This window comes from Talpa occidentalis, unplaced genomic scaffold, assembly GCF_014898055.3.
Source record: "Talpa occidentalis isolate TD23 unplaced genomic scaffold, MPIMG_talOcc4v2.1 talOcc4.10, whole genome shotgun sequence".
Taxonomy (NCBI): Eukaryota; Metazoa; Chordata; class Mammalia; order Eulipotyphla; family Talpidae; genus Talpa; species Talpa occidentalis.
The window spans coordinates 99,336,705-99,352,569 of record NW_023600993.1 but is presented as its reverse complement, the minus strand read 5'-3'; the positions used below and the strand labels follow the sequence as shown (position 1 = coordinate 99,352,569).

Here is a 15,865-nt window from a genome sequence, read left to right as displayed (position 1 = left end):
GCCCAGCACACAGCCGCGGCCCGACCTCCCCGTGGACCCGCCCCCGAGCGACGTCACTTCCTAGCCGAGTGTTTCCGGGTCGCCACTGGCCCCCGGTACTGGTCTCGGTCCCCTGCAGCCGGCCGGAGCGAGGAGAGCCGGGCCGGGCTCCGGCGGCGGCCGCGGCGCCTCCCTGCCTGCCTCGGCCGGGGCGTGGGCGGCGGTGCCGGGGTGAGTGCGGGCGGCCGGGGCGGAAACGGCCCGCGGGACTTCCCCGCGCGGAGGGGGCGCCCGCCTCGGCTGGGCTCGGCGGGACCGGGAGCGGCCGGCGGGCGGACCCGCCTTTTCGGCGTCGGGGGCCCGGGTTGTCCCCAGGACCCCGACTTCTCCGGGACCCCCGGTGCCGCTGGCCCGCGCTGGCCCGGGGCGGCTCGGCTCTCGCGGCCGGCGGGCGGGGGGCTCCCGCGGCTCGGCCGAGAGGCGGTGGCCGCGCGGACCCCGCAGCCCGGACGCCGCGGCGGCCCCGGCTCTGGTCTCGCCGCGTGACCTTGGCCGAGTCGCCGGAGCCGCCGCTGCTGCTTCGCTGACCGGGAGCGAGCCCGCCTCCGAGGCCCGCGGCGGGCACGGCGTGAGAGGGTGTGTGCGGGGCCCCGGCGGGCGGCGGCTGCCGCTGGCTCGCCCGCAGCCCGGGGAGCGCCCGCGCCCCGGCGGGGGTGTCCTCACAGGCGGTGTGGCCCTCGCGGCGGCAGGAATTACGAAACTGGGAGGTGCAGCCTCCAGCCTCTGTCCTCGCAGGGAGGGGAAACCGCTTCCTTCAGAGCCCCCCCAGACAGACGGCTGCTCGGGGGGAGACGGGCTTTCGGCGCCGCCGAGGGGTTTTCAGAGGTTTGGAACGGACTTTCTGAATTTCTCTGGAGTCTGGTTGGGGTGCAGGGATTCTCTGGTCTTTCACGGCCCTTGGAAGGTGCCTGGGATGTGTCTCAGGAGCCTCCAACTTGGACGGAGTGCGAAGGAACGGGGTGCGGAGGTGGAGGGGGTTGACATGCGCTCCTCTTACTGTTTTTGGAGGCTCAGGCGACTCTGAGAGGCTGAAGGTAGAGCCGAGAGCTTTAAACCTACGGACGAGGGCCCGGCGCGGACCAAAATAGCATTTGCCTGTGCACAGTGGGAGCGCCTTCAAATGCTGCTTGGGGAGCATTTCTGCTTGAATGGGCCAGCTGAGGGAAAGCCAGGCGAATGCTTTGCTGCCCGGACTCATTTCGATTTTAAGCAGATGCAGCTTTCCTTTGAGATGTTTAAGAAATTGTAGTTAAAGTCACTGCCTCCTTGACTGCCATGTGTTAGGCTCTTCATTGATTGTGGGCAGAGGAGGAGCTGACCAGGACTGTTGGCTCTGGGCACTCGCCTGGCTCTGTGAGGGATGTTCACTGTGCTTTTTTTTTTTTTTTTTTTCCTGCCAGACTGGCACATCTTGGCGTCCCAGTCCTTGGGTTGCTTGGAGAAATTAATGGCTTCTGTCACTGTGCTGTCTTGATCTCCTGTAACCACGCTGTTTTTGCAGAGAGTGTGTTTTTTTGTTGTTCTTGCAGAGTGCTGGGAATAAATTGCTGGCTCTGTGCTCAGCAGAAACACCGGCTCTGACCAGCCACAATGCAGCCTGTATTCTCAGAAAATGTATTCAGCAGGGATGATGTCAGCTGCTTCCCCACTGGCCACTGTCAGGCCAGCCTCTTCCCTTGGCCCTTGAGTTTACATCATAAAGAGATTTGTGGTTCTTCCAGCCTCATTCTGTGCGGGAAGATGGGACTTTCGCTACGACAGGAATTTTTGGAACTCAACGCTGCCTTCCTTGCCACAGGGCCTTCTTAGTTGAGTGCTTTCAAGTAGAGCTGTCCAGATGCGGCCGGACAGCTTTGCTTCGGAGTGGTGTGGCTCAGAGCTGGAGTCAGGGTTTGGCATTAGGCCTGAGTTCTGATATCAGGTCCATGTTCTCCTAGCCTTGTGATGTAGTGCAAGCTCCTGGGCCTTTCTGAGCCTGTTTTCCTTCTTTAACCTTGGGGCTGTTGTGTGCATTTCACTGATTTTCATCCAGCACTTAGCAGAGGGTCCTCAGGGACTACTCCCTTGGTGAACGGCACCCATTGGAACAGTAAGTGGGTGAGCTGAGTGGCAAGAAGCACAGGTCTCAGGGTCTGTCAACCTGGGTTCAAATTCCAGCTCTACCCCCTTCAGTTCTGTCGGCAGGCTGTTTATGACTGAACCGTGGTTTCCTCGCAGTGGTGTTGTGAAGATGAAACAGGATGATGCAGTTCAGGTGGAAAGTCCAGGGCTTTGCACACGGCAGAACCTCAGTGTTTGTTTCCTTCTCACTTACGTTCCTTAATTATCTTTTAGCATTCATTTCTTTCACCCGCCTAGGTTAGCTCAAGATTCTTCTCAGATGGGTTTCCCACCTTGACTTCAGGATTTTGAACACCCGCTGGCTGCTTAGATCCCTTTTCCTTGTTTGTGTTTGCCAGCAACAATCAAGGGTGCGGACTGTGGCGTGATTACAGAGCAGCAGATGCTGAGCTTGAGGGTGGCTGTCTTTGGGGGGAAAAAAATCAGCCCCTATGGCTCTCGGATAACTTCTTTGGAGAAAAATCGCAGCAGTTTAGAAGGCTTGATATTCCTCTGTTTAAATGGGTCTCAGATGTGCCAAAAAACATTCCCTGGGGCCAGCGGCAGGATGGAAGCTTCTCTTCGATTAATAAAACAGTAAATGCATGTGGGCTTTTATTAGCAAGGACAGCAAGGCGTGTCTTCCAGGTTGCAACACTTTTTTATATTTAAAGGGAACACATGTGGGTACTTTGATGCTAAACAGTAAGCACGTCCCACTAGAATTGAGGGCCGGACGGGGCCGTGTCTCCGCTACTGCTGCCCCCTGCTCATCCCACATCCCCCTGCTGTACCCAGTCAGGCCTGCAGAAGTGTGTGTTGAACAGAGGAGACACGGGGTGGTGGGAGGAACACAGGGTCAAGTCAGAGGCCACCTTCCACTGACCCTGAGCTGCTCACAGCACGATGTGTCCTGGCGCCGGCGCCTCCTCTCCACCTGATCCCCCAGTGTTCTTGGGATTGCTGAGAAGCTAGCGGCTGGCGGCGTGAGTGCTTGCGTCCTTTGCACCCTTCGTCTCGTGTGTTTTTATCAAACGCCTGTGTTAAGCATCCTGGTGAACAAAACAGAACAAAAAAGTGCTTTTGTGGCGCTTATGGGGTAATGGGGAAGACAGGAAGCAAGTAAATAAGTGAAGCTGATAATTTCAGATGTGATTATAGGATATGCCTTAGTGAGGGATGGGAAGATGAGAGTCACTGCGCGGGACTGTGGGAGGCCCTGTGGGGATGACTTTGGCCCTGAGGCTCAACAATAAGATGAGTCAGCTGTGGGAAGAGTTGGAGGAAGAACAAGGAGCAACTTAGTGCAAAGGTCCTGAGATCGATGTGAGCGTGATGTGTTGGAGGAATCGAAAGGCATGCCCGTGTGCGTGGAAGCGAGAGGGAACGGGGTGAGCAGGGATCTGACCACGGCAAGCCTTTGACCTTGGTCACATGTTGTCTTTTATCCTAAATGGATCTGGCCTTGTGGGCGTCTCAGACTGTTCCGAGGCATTCGGCTTTCTGGGCAGGGCAGTGGGAGAAGGTGGCTTTGCTCTGTCCCTAGTTCTCTGGCACATCTTACCCCACAGTGAAGATCCCCAGCATCTCCTGTGAGGCCAGACAGTAACTTGTTGGGGTGCCGATGACTTTGACTCATGCCGGACTCGCAGGCCCTTGGGACGAACTCTGTGCTTCTGGGGCCAGGAAAGGCAGCCGGGCGAGGGCGAGAGCGCATGTCCACCACCCACCCGGAGCGGTTGGCTCCCCTCTCACCGTACCTTCTTGCGAATGCTTGGCATCTTGGGGGGTGCTGCCCCTTCAGACACTCGGAATAGCTTCGGTGTATTGAGGTTTGGCTTTGGGCCAGCACTCTGCCAAGAACTTTAGCTACAGTTTGCATAAAATCCACCATCTCTACTCTGGCCTCCAGGTACTGCTAATATTCCCCCAGCCGCCTTTTTCAGAAGCAAAAACTGAGGCTTGGAGAAGTGGAAAAGTTTGCCTGGCGGCTTGACTTTGGAGTCTGCCATTGCAGCCCTGGTGCTGTTTTGCCTCCCCTAGGCCTGGCAGCCTCCTGCAATGAGTCCAGATTGGTTCCCGCATTGTGGCTCCAAGAACACTGCTGGAGCTGTGCGTGCTCCACTACACGTGGCCAAGCAGACAGCATGAGTGGATAAGTCCTGTGTGTCCCTGCCAGTATGGGGCTATGAAGTGTGTGTAAGGACGGGGTTGCAGGCCACCAGAGGTGGATAAAAGCCCTCTGTTGGGGTTCAGCAGCCAACTTTAAAATTGCAGATACGATCATGTCACTCTCCTCCTTGTTTTCTGCTCTCAGTAGCTTCTCATGGCTCTTTGAATAAAATGCAAAATCCTTGGGAATTGGGGTCCTGCTTTTGTCTGCAGATTGGTCTCCTGCTCTGCTCTGTTCTCACCACTTCAGCCCTATCAGCTTTCTTTCTGTTCACATGCCAACCTCCTTCCTGCCCCAGGAAAGCAGGGTGTGGTGGTTAGGGGCATGGACTTTGGAGCCAAACTCCCTGGGCTCTGATCTCAGCCCTGCCTCTTAATAGTTCAGTAACTTTGGGCAAGTTTCTTAAAGCCTCCATGCCTCAGTTTTTATATCTGGAAGATGGGCATGCCAGTACAGAGATGCAGCAGCCTGTAGAAAGTGCTGATATTATTAGCGCAGGGCCTTCCTCCTGCTACATCTTGCCATCTCTGCCTGTGTCTTTGTCTGGCAAACTCCTCATTCTCTAACCTTCCCTGCCCATGGGGGGGCTTTTATAAAACTGTCATCCCACAGGAGATTAGCTGCCCCTAATCATATTTTTCATCAGTGAGCTCAACAAAGTCAAGGATCTCCTCTGTCTTGTCCACCGCAACCTTGCACGTAGTACGTGTTCAGTAACTGTATTGAACAAAGAGTAGAAAGGGACCCGGTGTGCCCAGTGTGGCTCAGACAAGTGGTGGTTTTTGTGTTGCCTCAGCAGCCCGGCTGGAGCGGTTTGAGGAATGACGTCCTTGTTCTTCTCCTTCCAGAGCACTCCGCTGGTCCAGGAGGGCCACAGGTCAGGGCTTGCAGCCATGTCCCTGCCTCTGACCCAGAAGCTATGGAGGAGATAAGGTAGCCCCCTTCCTGGCTCGGATGGGGAAGCCCAGTTCAATGGATACAAAATACAAGGATGACTTATTTCGGAAGTACGTGCAGTTTCATGAGGGCAAAGTGGACGCCACCCCCAGCACGCAGCGCCCTGGCAGTGATGAGCACCTGCGGGCAGCCGCCTCGACCCTGCTCAGCCTGCACAATGTGGATCCCTTTTATCGATTCCGGCTGATCCAGTTCTACGAAGTGGTGGAGAGCTCCCTGCGCTCGCTGCGCTCCTCCAGCCTGCAAGCTCTGCACGGCGCCTTCAGCGTGCTGGAAACAGTGGGCATCAATCTCTTCCTCTACCCGTGGAAGAAGGAATTCAGAAGCATCAAGGTAAGGCGTAGGGAAGGGCCCTCCGCACTGACCTCCCTTCTCCCGTCCTACCCCTCCGGTCCGTTCTGAGATTGTACCCGTTTGCCCCTGGACAACCCTGGGTTCCCCGCTTTGAGATAACCACCAGATTTTCCTCCAGGCTCCCCACCTTCCTTGTCTGTCTAGTGATGTCTCTTAACTGGGTCTCTGCCCCGGTAGCTCACACCTCAAGTGGGGAGGTCGGAGAGGTAGGCGGCATCCTGGTTATGCAGGGCCTTGACAGCCAGGGCCCGTGGCTCGCATTTATTCTGCGCGGGCTGCAAAGCTCACTAGGACCAGGGTCAGGTTTACACTTGCAAGAGTGGGGCAGGAGCGCGGCTAGGAGGCTGCCACAGATGTCTGCACTCGCTGAGACAGTTTGGACGAAGTGGTAACAGGGGAGGAAGGAGGCGTTGAGAGAGAATGGAGAACTGGTATGGTGGCAGTCACGGCTGGGCGTTTCCATCAGGCCAGGCTCTTAAATCGAGCCTGTTCTTCAGACCTTGGCAGAAGTGTCAGAAAGGAAGACAGGCCCGCCTCACCTCACAGCTGCCGATGGGTTTGGTTCTAGACTTCCGCAGTGAGGAAAGCCAGCACACGGTAAAGCCAGTCGTAGACCTTTTTGGTTGCCACTGCCTGTCACGGTTACGTTCCCGCTGCAGCGCAGTCCGTTGAGCACGGACCGCAGTGTGTCTGGAAGACTGTGCAGAATTGAAAAACTTGATTGCTAAAAATAATGCTATCATCTGCGCCTTCAGCAAGTTGGAATTTTTCGGGGGGTGTAAAAATCCCAGTATCTGGAGGTGCAGTAAAACTGGTGGCTGTGTTCACGTTGCTCACTGGGGTTCCGCTCTGCTCCCCTCCCGTCACCTGTGCTCGCCCCCTCCCTCCTCCCTGCCGCAGAGCCGCTGCATCCAGGCGGCAGTGGCTTGGTTTCCTCCCCGTAAGAAAGCAGCGATGTGGAGCCCTCCGCGCCCCAGCTGCTGAGCGGTGGGCGCTGGAGCCTTGGCCGCCTCCATGAGGGGCGCTTGTGGTCGTGCCCTCCCGCCCCTCTCCCTGCACGCTGGCTTCAGACTTGAGTGTCTTTGCTTTGACACCTCCGCCGCGCGTGTCTGAGAGAAACCCCACCCCTCTCTCTCTCTCTCTGCCCCGCTTGCTTCTTCTAGACCTACACAGGCCCCTTCGTTTATTACGTCAAGTCCACGTTGCTGGAAGAGGACATCCGAGCCATCCTGAATTACATGGGCTATGTGCCCGAGTTGGGGACCGTGTACAAGCTCAAAGAGCTCGTGGAGACCCTCCAGGTCAAGATGGTCTCCTTTGAACTCTTTCTGGCCAAGGTGGAGTGCGAGCAGATGCTGGAAATCCACTCACAAGTCAAGGACAAGGGCTACTCCGAGCTGGACGTGGTGAGCGAGCGCAAGAGCAGCGCCGAGGACGTGCGTGGCTGCTCGGACGCCCTGCGGCGGCGGGCTGAGGGCCGGGAACACCTCACGGCCTCCATGGCGCGGGTGGCGCTCCAGAAGTCGGCCAGTGAGCGGGCGGCCAAGGACTACTACAAGCCCCGCGTGACCAAACCTTCCAGGTCGGTGGACGCCTATGACAGCTACTGGGAGAGCCGGAAGCCGCCCCTGAAGGCCTCGCTGAGCTTGCGGAAGGAGCCGGTGGTGGCGGACCTGGGGGACGACCTCAAGGACGAGATCATCCGCCCATCCCCCTCACTGCTGGCCATGTCCAGCTCCCCGCATGGCAGCCACGATGACCTTCCCTCCCCATCCCCCAGCAACGGCCAGGGCCTGCTGCGCAGCACGTACTTCTCGGCTCAGGATGACGTGGATCTGTACACAGACTCGGAACCCAGGGCCACATACCGAAGGCAAGATGCCCTGCGGCCGGACGTGTGGCTGGTCAGAAACGACGCCCACCCCCTGTACCACAAGCGCTCGCCCCCCGCCAAAGAGTCGGCCCTGTGCAAGTGCCAAAACTGCGGCCTGCCCAGCAGCTCCTCACTCTGCCAGCGCTGCGAGAGCCTGATCACCTGTCCCCCGGCCTCCAAGCCGGGCGCCTTCCCAGGCAAGGCCTCCTCCCACGACAACCTGGCCCAGGGCTCATCTCTGCGGGACAAGTATGTGGGCCAGACTCCGGGCCTCGACCGGCTGCCGCACCTCCACTCAAAATCCAGACCCTCCTCCACCACAGCCACCTCCCGCTGTGGCTTCTGTAACCGCCCGGGCGCCACCAACACCTGCACGCAGTGCTCTAAAGTTTCCTGCGACGCCTGCCTCGGCGCCTACCATTTCGACCCCTGCTGCAAAAAGAGTGAGCTGCACAAGTTCATACCCAACCACCAGCTGAACTACAAGTCCACCCAGTTCTCCCATCTCGTGTACAGATAGACTTGACCATGCGCCTCCCTGCTACAAGGGCTACACCACTGACCTTTCCAGTGTCATGGGGAAGAAGTGTGATGCGTTGATCTCAGAAGCAGAGACCTGCCCCTGACCCTGTGGGTACGGGGTGAGGGGTGGGGATTGGGGCTGGCTGTACCCTGTAGGAGTTCACTTAGCAATTCAGAGCTTTTAACGGGTGACTGCTTCCGTCGCCTGACAAGGGAGAGCGTGGCACTTCAGTTCAGATTCATTTTTGCTAATCACTCCACTCCCCGTTCTGGATTTCTCTTGTTCTGTTTTGTTTTGTTTTTTAAGAGCATTTCTATCTCTGCGACTTGCCACGTCTACCCCCACTCCTACCCCAAAGCCAACTTGGACTGGGAAGGGCCTTCCAGGTCACCTCCAAACACCCACCTGGAGCGGCGAGCTAGAGGCCTGTTGGCTTGTGAAATGAGCCCTCCTGCCATACCCGGCCTCTTCCAGGGGCTCAGCCCTTCATTGCTGCCCCCTTCCCAGTTACCAGCGTCCCCCACTTGGATGTCCTGCACCCTGACTTCCCCTCCCCTCTGGGTTCCAGAGGTGAACCGAGACAAGTGTTAGCTGAGTGTCGTCCTGCGGCACCACAGCTCAGTTTAGCCCATGGGGTTGTGACCTTGGCTTCGGCTCAGTAAAGGGTGGACCTTCCACGGCAGGCCCGACTTCCCCCAGTCTGTTTGCACACGCCCCTTTTACTGTACTGTAAATAGATATTTTTGAGATTTATTTTTAAATAAATATCCAACTTGCCATGTGTTTCAGAGTGGTTAAGAGGTTAATTATGTAGCTATTTATAAAAATGTCCTGGTTCATTAGTCTTCCAAAGGGGAGGGAGTCCATGCCCTTCCACCTGGTAGCCTTGCTCACCACAGTTCCAGGCTGGAACAGAGTATGGGGGCGGAGGAGGCACAGAGCCGATGGCGCCGGGTTGGTGGAGAGCCACCGTCTCCCCTCCAGGAAACCTCTACACACCTACCTCCAGTGTGCACTTTGGGGGTCGGTGCGGGCCCTGCGTCTGGGCCCCTGTGGACGGTGAGAGCCTAGTGCCGGCGATTCGGGAACCTCACCCCTCGGAGCTGCAGCCGGTGTTTGCCACTTGCCGGATCGGGGCCTGGCGCTCCGAACTTCCTGAGTCTTGTTTCCGAAAGAGCACCGTTTGGGATTCCCCCCGCCCAGCCTCCATCTCAGTCCTCTCTCTTCTCGTCACCTGCTTCCAGGACTCCTTGCAACTTCTGCAATCTTTTTGCACTAAAAGTGGGCTGGAGTCGGCGTGCACCCACCCGGCAGACCTCTCCTGAGATCCTCGCTGAGCCTCGGCGCTTCCAAACCAGCTCGCCCCTCCACTCTTCATGTGAATGACTGACCCTGGATTTTCCTTTTGGGGTGCAGAGCAGGAGTGGGGCAAGAGTTTGAAAATAAAACCGCTTTCTTGTGAATTAATATATTTTAGCCATAAGTGTTTGTGATGTCCAGAGTGTTGAAGGGATTTCCGTGCAGTGGGTTTCTGGAGGCATTCAGCTCTTGAGCAGATTTAAACCTGGCTGAATCCTGAGGCCACTGTGAATTTGCTGATGTTCTTCCAACTCAGTTGAGTGATTTTAAGGTTTTCCAGATCTTCTACTGCTCTTTTTTATATATCTAGTAGATCACGTGTAGATACTCACTGTGTAAATGAAACTGAGTTTCACCCAACTTTACTACTAAGACCAGCTCATTCTGGGGCATTCATCTTTGATGTTCTTCCTTTTCACGTTTCAGAAGTGTCGATGCCTGTCCCACTCCTGAGAGCTCTAGTTTTCTAGTTTTCCATTTCTAGATCGCTCTAGCACTACAGTAACAAATCTTTTAACTAACCGTGATGCCACGTAACTTAACTTATACAGCGAACAAAAGCAGGACCGACTCGGTCACCTGGGGGAGCGCGTGCACTGCGCGTCCAGCGTCCGTGTCGTCACAGAACACCGCGCCCGCGGACTGGAGTAGGAAATGCTATGGCCGTGCTCGTCTTGGTGTGTATCTTACTGTATGAGGTTGCTGTGATTGAGATAGTTCAATATATGCTAATTTAAAAATGCAAATGTTTTGCATTTGATTTATACCAAGCGTTGAAATGTTGAGAGATGATTTAAAAATAATAAAGTGTCTTCCATTGTTAAATGAAATGTTTGGGGTTTTATGTCCATTCTCCCCACTGCTTTGAATTTTGGGTTGCCTGGATGGCGGTGGGGGGAGGCCGGGGGGTGGGGAGAGGGTGTTTGCTTGGGCCGTCTCTTAGTTCTTTAGTGGCAGAACTCACATTTTCTCTTCTGAGGGGCTGACAAAAATAGCATTTGAGCGCCTCTGGGGGCCAGGCGCTCTCGGCGCCCAGATGTTACGCGTGTGCTCCTACGTGACACCCTCTTGTTAGAGGGACAGTTACGACCTCCCCCGACAGCTGGGGAGACGAGGTGTGTAGAGATCAGCCAGGTTTCCCAAGAGAGACTGCGTGCTGCAGGGAGATGATGGGGGCAGCTGGCAGGCGGTCAGGGGCATTGCAGGCCTTCTTGGCGCTCTCGCTGGTGGTCTCGTCGCTGACACGTCCTCACTGTCCCAGGGACATGTCAAGACCGGGGCAGTGGGGTTTCATCAAGTGACACCAGAAGACAAAATCAGGATACTGGGTACTTACATGCCTAAAAGTTTGCTTTCGGTGAGATGTTCCTTGTCATGAATTGAGTTCTGTTTTTTTTTTTTTTTTAAAGATTTATTTATTTATTTATGCAAACACTGGGTACAGTCAGAAGCGTGGGAGGGTGAGAGGATTCACCAGAGCCAGAGCGGGGAGCAGAGCAGGCAGAAGGACCGAAGTACACTGCTGAGGGGAGCAGCGGGCGGCAGGAGAGGTCTGCGCGCCATGCGGGACCCTCCTCTGGTGGCCGGGGAGCAGCCGGGGGGATCGAACCGGCACTGCAGAGGCCGCGGGCAGCTTCGCAACCCAGCGCTCAACCGCTGCACCACCGGGGAGGCCCTTGAGTTCTCTTTTTAAGAGACCTTCCCACACAGAATGTTGCCACAGCCGGAGTCTGACCACCGTGAGGAAGGACTCCCCTCCCTTCAGTGGCAGCGGGGCCTGCCGGCTGCAGCCCATTCACGGTCACTTTCGGTGGTTTGGTTTGCATGTGTGTGTTTTATATTTCTTAAGTATATAGTGGTAAACATTTTTGTTAGAATAAGTAGAGTTTCTACTTTTGTTGGAGTTTATCATAGTGGAAAAATTCTAAATACATTTAGGGCTTTGGTTATACATTATTTATATTTGACTTTTAAACATAACACTGGGAAAAACAAATTGCATTTAGTGTTTTAAATTATAATTGGCATTTGTAATTTTACCTAATAAAGTATTTGTGATCTAGTCAAAAAAAAAAATACACATTGAAGAGCATCATGAAAAAAATTAACTCCACTCTGAATTTTTTTCAATCCCTGTAATGCCTCAAGGAGGAAGTCAGCTCAGTGCCAGCTTGTCTCAGCAGAGAAAGTAGGCGTCAGGCTCAGAGGCTTCAGCAGAATCTTTGCTGAGTTTCCAGTTACTTCTATTTAAGGCAGGCCATACCTCTTTTCCATTTACAGCAATTGTAAGAATCACTTTAAAAATCAGTTTGAGGTGTTTTCTAAAATGAAAGCTGACTTAAAAGCAAAATATGGCTACCTCTTAAGGGTGGAGAGCAGCTGTGGGCCCTGCTTTTAGGCCTTTGTGCCTGTGATGCTGACCACCGCTGGGATTGTCCCTGCGAGGTGGTCCAGCTGTCCGGGAAGAGACCCTACAGGTTTCTGCATGGCAAGCACTGGCTGGCCAAATGACCAGGCCTCGGGCCAGACCAGGGCCCAGATGCTGAGCTTTGCTGTCAGTGCCGGCACAGGAAATGGCACTGCCTTCCTGGGGGCCTGGAGCAGCGGCTTCCTAGAGAGGAACACGCAGCCTGGGAGAGCCGGGGAAGCCAGAGGCTCACTCCGCATCTGAGGTGGAGCGAGCTGAGACCTCAGAGCAGGTTGCTTGATTTGTATATGTAAATGACAAGCATATTTAAACCGCGGCAGGCCCACCAGCTGCACGTTAGCTCTGCTGCCAGCCCGGAGTGCCAATCTGTGGTATCTTGCACACCTGATCACCATTCTCAGTGGGACGAGAGCGGTGGCAGACACTGCCGGTCGTACCCCAATCTCCATTTATCCCTTCCTCCCTAATTAATAGAAGCTCTGATTTTCAGACCATTTTCCAGGCCATCCAGAAAAAATGCCTTTCCCAGCCTCCCATGCAGCCAGCACCGTTGCATGACTGACTGCTCCCTGGGATGGGAAAGTGCCCTGTGGGGCTTCGGAGACACGTCCTTCAAGGGAAGGAGTTTGTCCTTCGTCCACCCTCCATCTCCTTCCCGGCTGTGATGGCTGGAATGGGCGGCTGGATGAATGCAGAGATGGTGGCAGGAAGGGGCTGGGTCCCTGATGCTTAGGAGGCTGCCATCACTGCCAGGCTGCCTTCCTCTCTGGCTCCAGAGAGAAATGAGGAACTTGCTTAAGCTATACCTCTTCTATTTGCTTATTTAAAAAACCTTCCACTGGCAAAGAAGTGAGTATGATGAGCCCCACGCGTGCTGCGCCCAGCTTCAGCAGTCCACGTGCCCAGCTTGTGGCCACTTGATTTCCTCGCTGCCCGTCCATCCCCTTCCCCACGCCTCAATTCCTCGGAAGCACATTCCAAGCATCAGTTTCATTTCCGGCTATTTCACTATATACATTTCAAGACAAGGACTTTGAAAATAGGATAACACCATTTTTATTACAATTTTTATTACATTTTTATTACATTTCCTTAACGGCAGATATTTCCGTGCTCCTCATGTCCAGTTGCTTTAGAAACCCGTATTTTGAGAAGTTTGTATCAGGGCCTAAATCAAGTCTCTAAAGATCTTTAACTCACTTTTACTCTACTGGCCCGCCTTACACACTCTTTTCTTCCTTGACATGTGTCTATCGAAGACTCGGCCACATTGTCCTTCAGAATCTGCCCGCCTGAAATGGCTGATCAGGGTCCCTGCTGTTGTTGCGCATGTTGTTCTCTCATCTGAAGATTGGAGGTCGTCTCCCCCCCCGCCCCAATTCCTTATTGCTTATTTGTCCATATTGTAAACAGGTAGAAAAATAAACGTTTCTTATAGATACAATAAATAAGAGGTGAGAAGAAATAACTTAAGCAGACACGGGGCTTGGCGCATAAATAGAGTCTAGGGCCCAGGTGGGCTGGGCTGGGCCGGTTTTCTCACGTTCGCTGGTATCCACTGGTAACACATTTCAGGTCCTGTGTGAGGAGGCGGAAGAGGTTGAACGTGACAGAGGCTTCCAGGCAGCTCTGGGACTCCTCCTTCGAGGCCTTCTGGAGCCGGTGCAGCCAGTGCTGGAGGCGGCCCCGGGGCCTGGGGCCTGCTGTGGGTGGAGCTGGGACGCAGGCCTGGAGCTCCGAGTGGATGTGCCGCAAGGTGCGAAGGGGCTGGTCCAGGACAGCCCCCAGGGACGAGTTGGTCAGGGCCCCCAGGACCTTCAGCGTCAGGTCTAGCTCAGCCTCCAAGGCGACAGGGCGCTCCCACACCTGCAGGTGCTTCAGGTCCCTGGTCCTGGGGAAGGGGCGAGTGGTGCAGCTCCAGTTCTTCATGGAGAGCGATTCTTCCAGGGCATCCTTGGCCTTCCTGAAGGCGTCCAGCTCCCTCGGCGACAGAGATCGGAATCTGCCCATGTGGCAGTTCCTCCTGTTTGTGATGGGCTTGGAAGTGGGGACAGGGCCTGCGCTGGCCAGAGCCACCACCACCACCACGGTCAGCCAGATGCACGTCATGGCCATGGTTGGAGCTCAGCTGCTTCCCCAGCTGCATGGCTCTTTTTAGCCAGGCACCCTGGGCAGCCCCACTGATGTTCGTAAACAGAAAAGGCAATTGGGAATGTCCACTTTGAGAAGGCATGAGTGGGTGGGGCCAGTCAGAGCCAGCTGAGTAGACAGGTGTGGGCGGGACCAGGTGAACCTGGATCTTCGCAGAGAAGGAAACTGAAATTCAACTGCAGGAGAGAGCCTTGTATCTGAGAAGTCCCGCGGCCTGAAGAACCTCCAGTGATGACTCCCTGGGAAAACCTGCCACTAGCTGACTTTGGGGAGCCGGTGACTGAGGCTGAGGCAGTGGAGGGATAGGAAACCAGCTTGAGGACTCTCCCTGGTGGGGCAGGGACTTTCGTGGGAGAAGTAGGTGGGAAACTTCCCCATGGTGGTGGGATGTGAGTCTGCACATGTGATAGAATTGTTACAGAAGCATATGCACGTGTGAACACACACACACACACACACACACACGAATCTGGGCAGGGTTGTTGGATGGTACCGACGGCAGTTTCCTGGTTGTGGCAGCGCTCTCTAGTGGTGCCAGATGTCACACTGGGGAAACTGGGTGCAGTGCTACATGGGGGCCTGACTGGATTTTTTTTTCCACTTCCTATACATCTATGATTCTATTTTGAAAAAGTCAAAGCAAACGCCTATCTACTATTCGGCTGCCAGTGGTATGGTTTGAGGAGGGCAAGCGCTCAATTCTCTCCTTTTATTTTCACTGAATATAATGAATCAATGCCTTAGAATCTGCCAACAGTGACTATTTTTTTGTTTGGAAGTGTCACAAACTCATTGATTTCAGCATATTTTAAGTATTCCTGCCCATTGCATTATTGTTGTTATTGATGCTCAAATTCCTGTCTGTGGCTTCCTCAAGGCTTCAAGGACGCAAATCTCCTGAGTCCTGCTGACATGGCCCTGGAACCTTCGATTGCTTCTTCCTTCTCCGCCATGACGAGGGGCTCCAGGCTCATCTTGTGTGTTTCCTGCCCAGGTCCTGGAGCCAAGTGTTTCCCCAGAGTCCTGGGTCCTTTACTGCAAAGTTACGTATTTGAGAGCAAGGGATGATCCCTGTCTCGGGTTGCTCACTGTTTCTAGGTCTTGTCAAAGGGTAGAGCCAGGAACAGATTTACATTTAAAAAATAATAATCACAAGTTCACACACTTTAAAATTCAGGACCATAGCCTTTTTAATGACCCTCATTTCTGCCCTCCCCCACCCGTGCTAAGAATTTTGGCTCTCAAGGCCTGCGGGGATGCCATTACCAATTTTGATCTTACCACTCAGCACTAAAACTTACCTGATGGGTAGGTTGGGGTCAGGGTCAGGGCCAGCTGGCTTAGTCACTCCGCCCCCTCCACCAGAGTCAGGGAGGACAGAGGTGCATTTGCAAATTGGCACAAATGATGAACTGGTTCCCTGCGGCCATGTTAGGAAAAGAAGCGTCAAGATACAGGGGAAGCCGGGTGTGGGGAGCACAGTTTAAGTGCAAACCCTCCCTTGTCTCCCCTCCCCAGGGGGGCCCTTGGTGTCTATCCTCCAGCCTGGCTTCACGCTTGTCCACATCCTAAGAACCATTGTTTACACGGGCTTATGGGTACCTCTTCCACTGCCTTCTGCCAGCTTGCTTCCCGGCTCCCTCACATTGTAGATTTACCCACGTTGATGCCTGCGCTTTGGTGTCATCACTGGGGAGTCGTGTCCCCAGGTTCCTGTGCCGTGGCTTATGCGTTCTCCCAGCGAGGAACATTCAGGTGGTTTCTCATGATTTGCTTTTACGAACATCCTCATAGGTGTCTGCTGTGCATGAGTAAGGGCAGGGGTGAGCAAATGGGCTTTATGTGCCAATTTTTGGCTTTATGTCCCAAGGGACCGGAAAAAAAAATTATATAGGTACTTATAATGAG

At 54.6% G+C, this 15,865-nt stretch overlaps 2 protein-coding genes across 2 annotated transcripts; one reads left to right on the top strand and one right to left on the bottom strand.

Moving 5' to 3' along the window:
• The first annotated feature begins 158 nt into the window (after positions 1-158).
• On the top strand, positions 159-10,190 carry SPATA2 (spermatogenesis associated 2). The gene is made up of 3 exons (XM_037500230.2): positions 159-210; positions 5,161-5,602; positions 6,787-10,190. The coding sequence occupies exons 2-3, from the start codon at positions 5,267-5,269 to the stop codon at positions 8,014-8,016; spliced, it is 1,566 nt and encodes a 521-aa protein (XP_037356127.1). The 5' UTR covers positions 159-210; positions 5,161-5,266; the 3' UTR covers positions 8,017-10,190.
• Positions 10,191-13,269: 3,079 nt separating this feature from the next.
• LOC119254552 (interferon lambda-1-like) lies at positions 13,270-14,655 on the bottom strand. The gene has a single exon (XM_037521668.2). The coding sequence runs from the start codon at positions 13,919-13,921 to the stop codon at positions 13,346-13,348; it is 576 nt and encodes a 191-aa protein (XP_037377565.1). The 5' UTR covers positions 13,922-14,655; the 3' UTR covers positions 13,270-13,345.
• Between the last annotated feature and the right edge of the window lie 1,210 nt (positions 14,656-15,865).

Bases quoted from the DNA above. Each gene is read 5' to 3' on its own strand.
- LOC119254552 (XM_037521668.2), bottom strand. From the start codon at position 13,921: ATGGCCATGACGTGCATCTGGCTGACCGTGGTGGTGGTGGTGGCTCTG.
- SPATA2 (XM_037500230.2), top strand. From the start codon at position 5,267: ATGGGGAAGCCCAGTTCAATGGATACAAAATACAAGGATGACTTATTT. The intron at 5,603-6,786 runs GTAAGGCGTAGG...TGCTTCTTCTAG, and splicing joins AGGAATTCAGAAGCATCAAG to ACCTACACAGGCCCCTTCGT.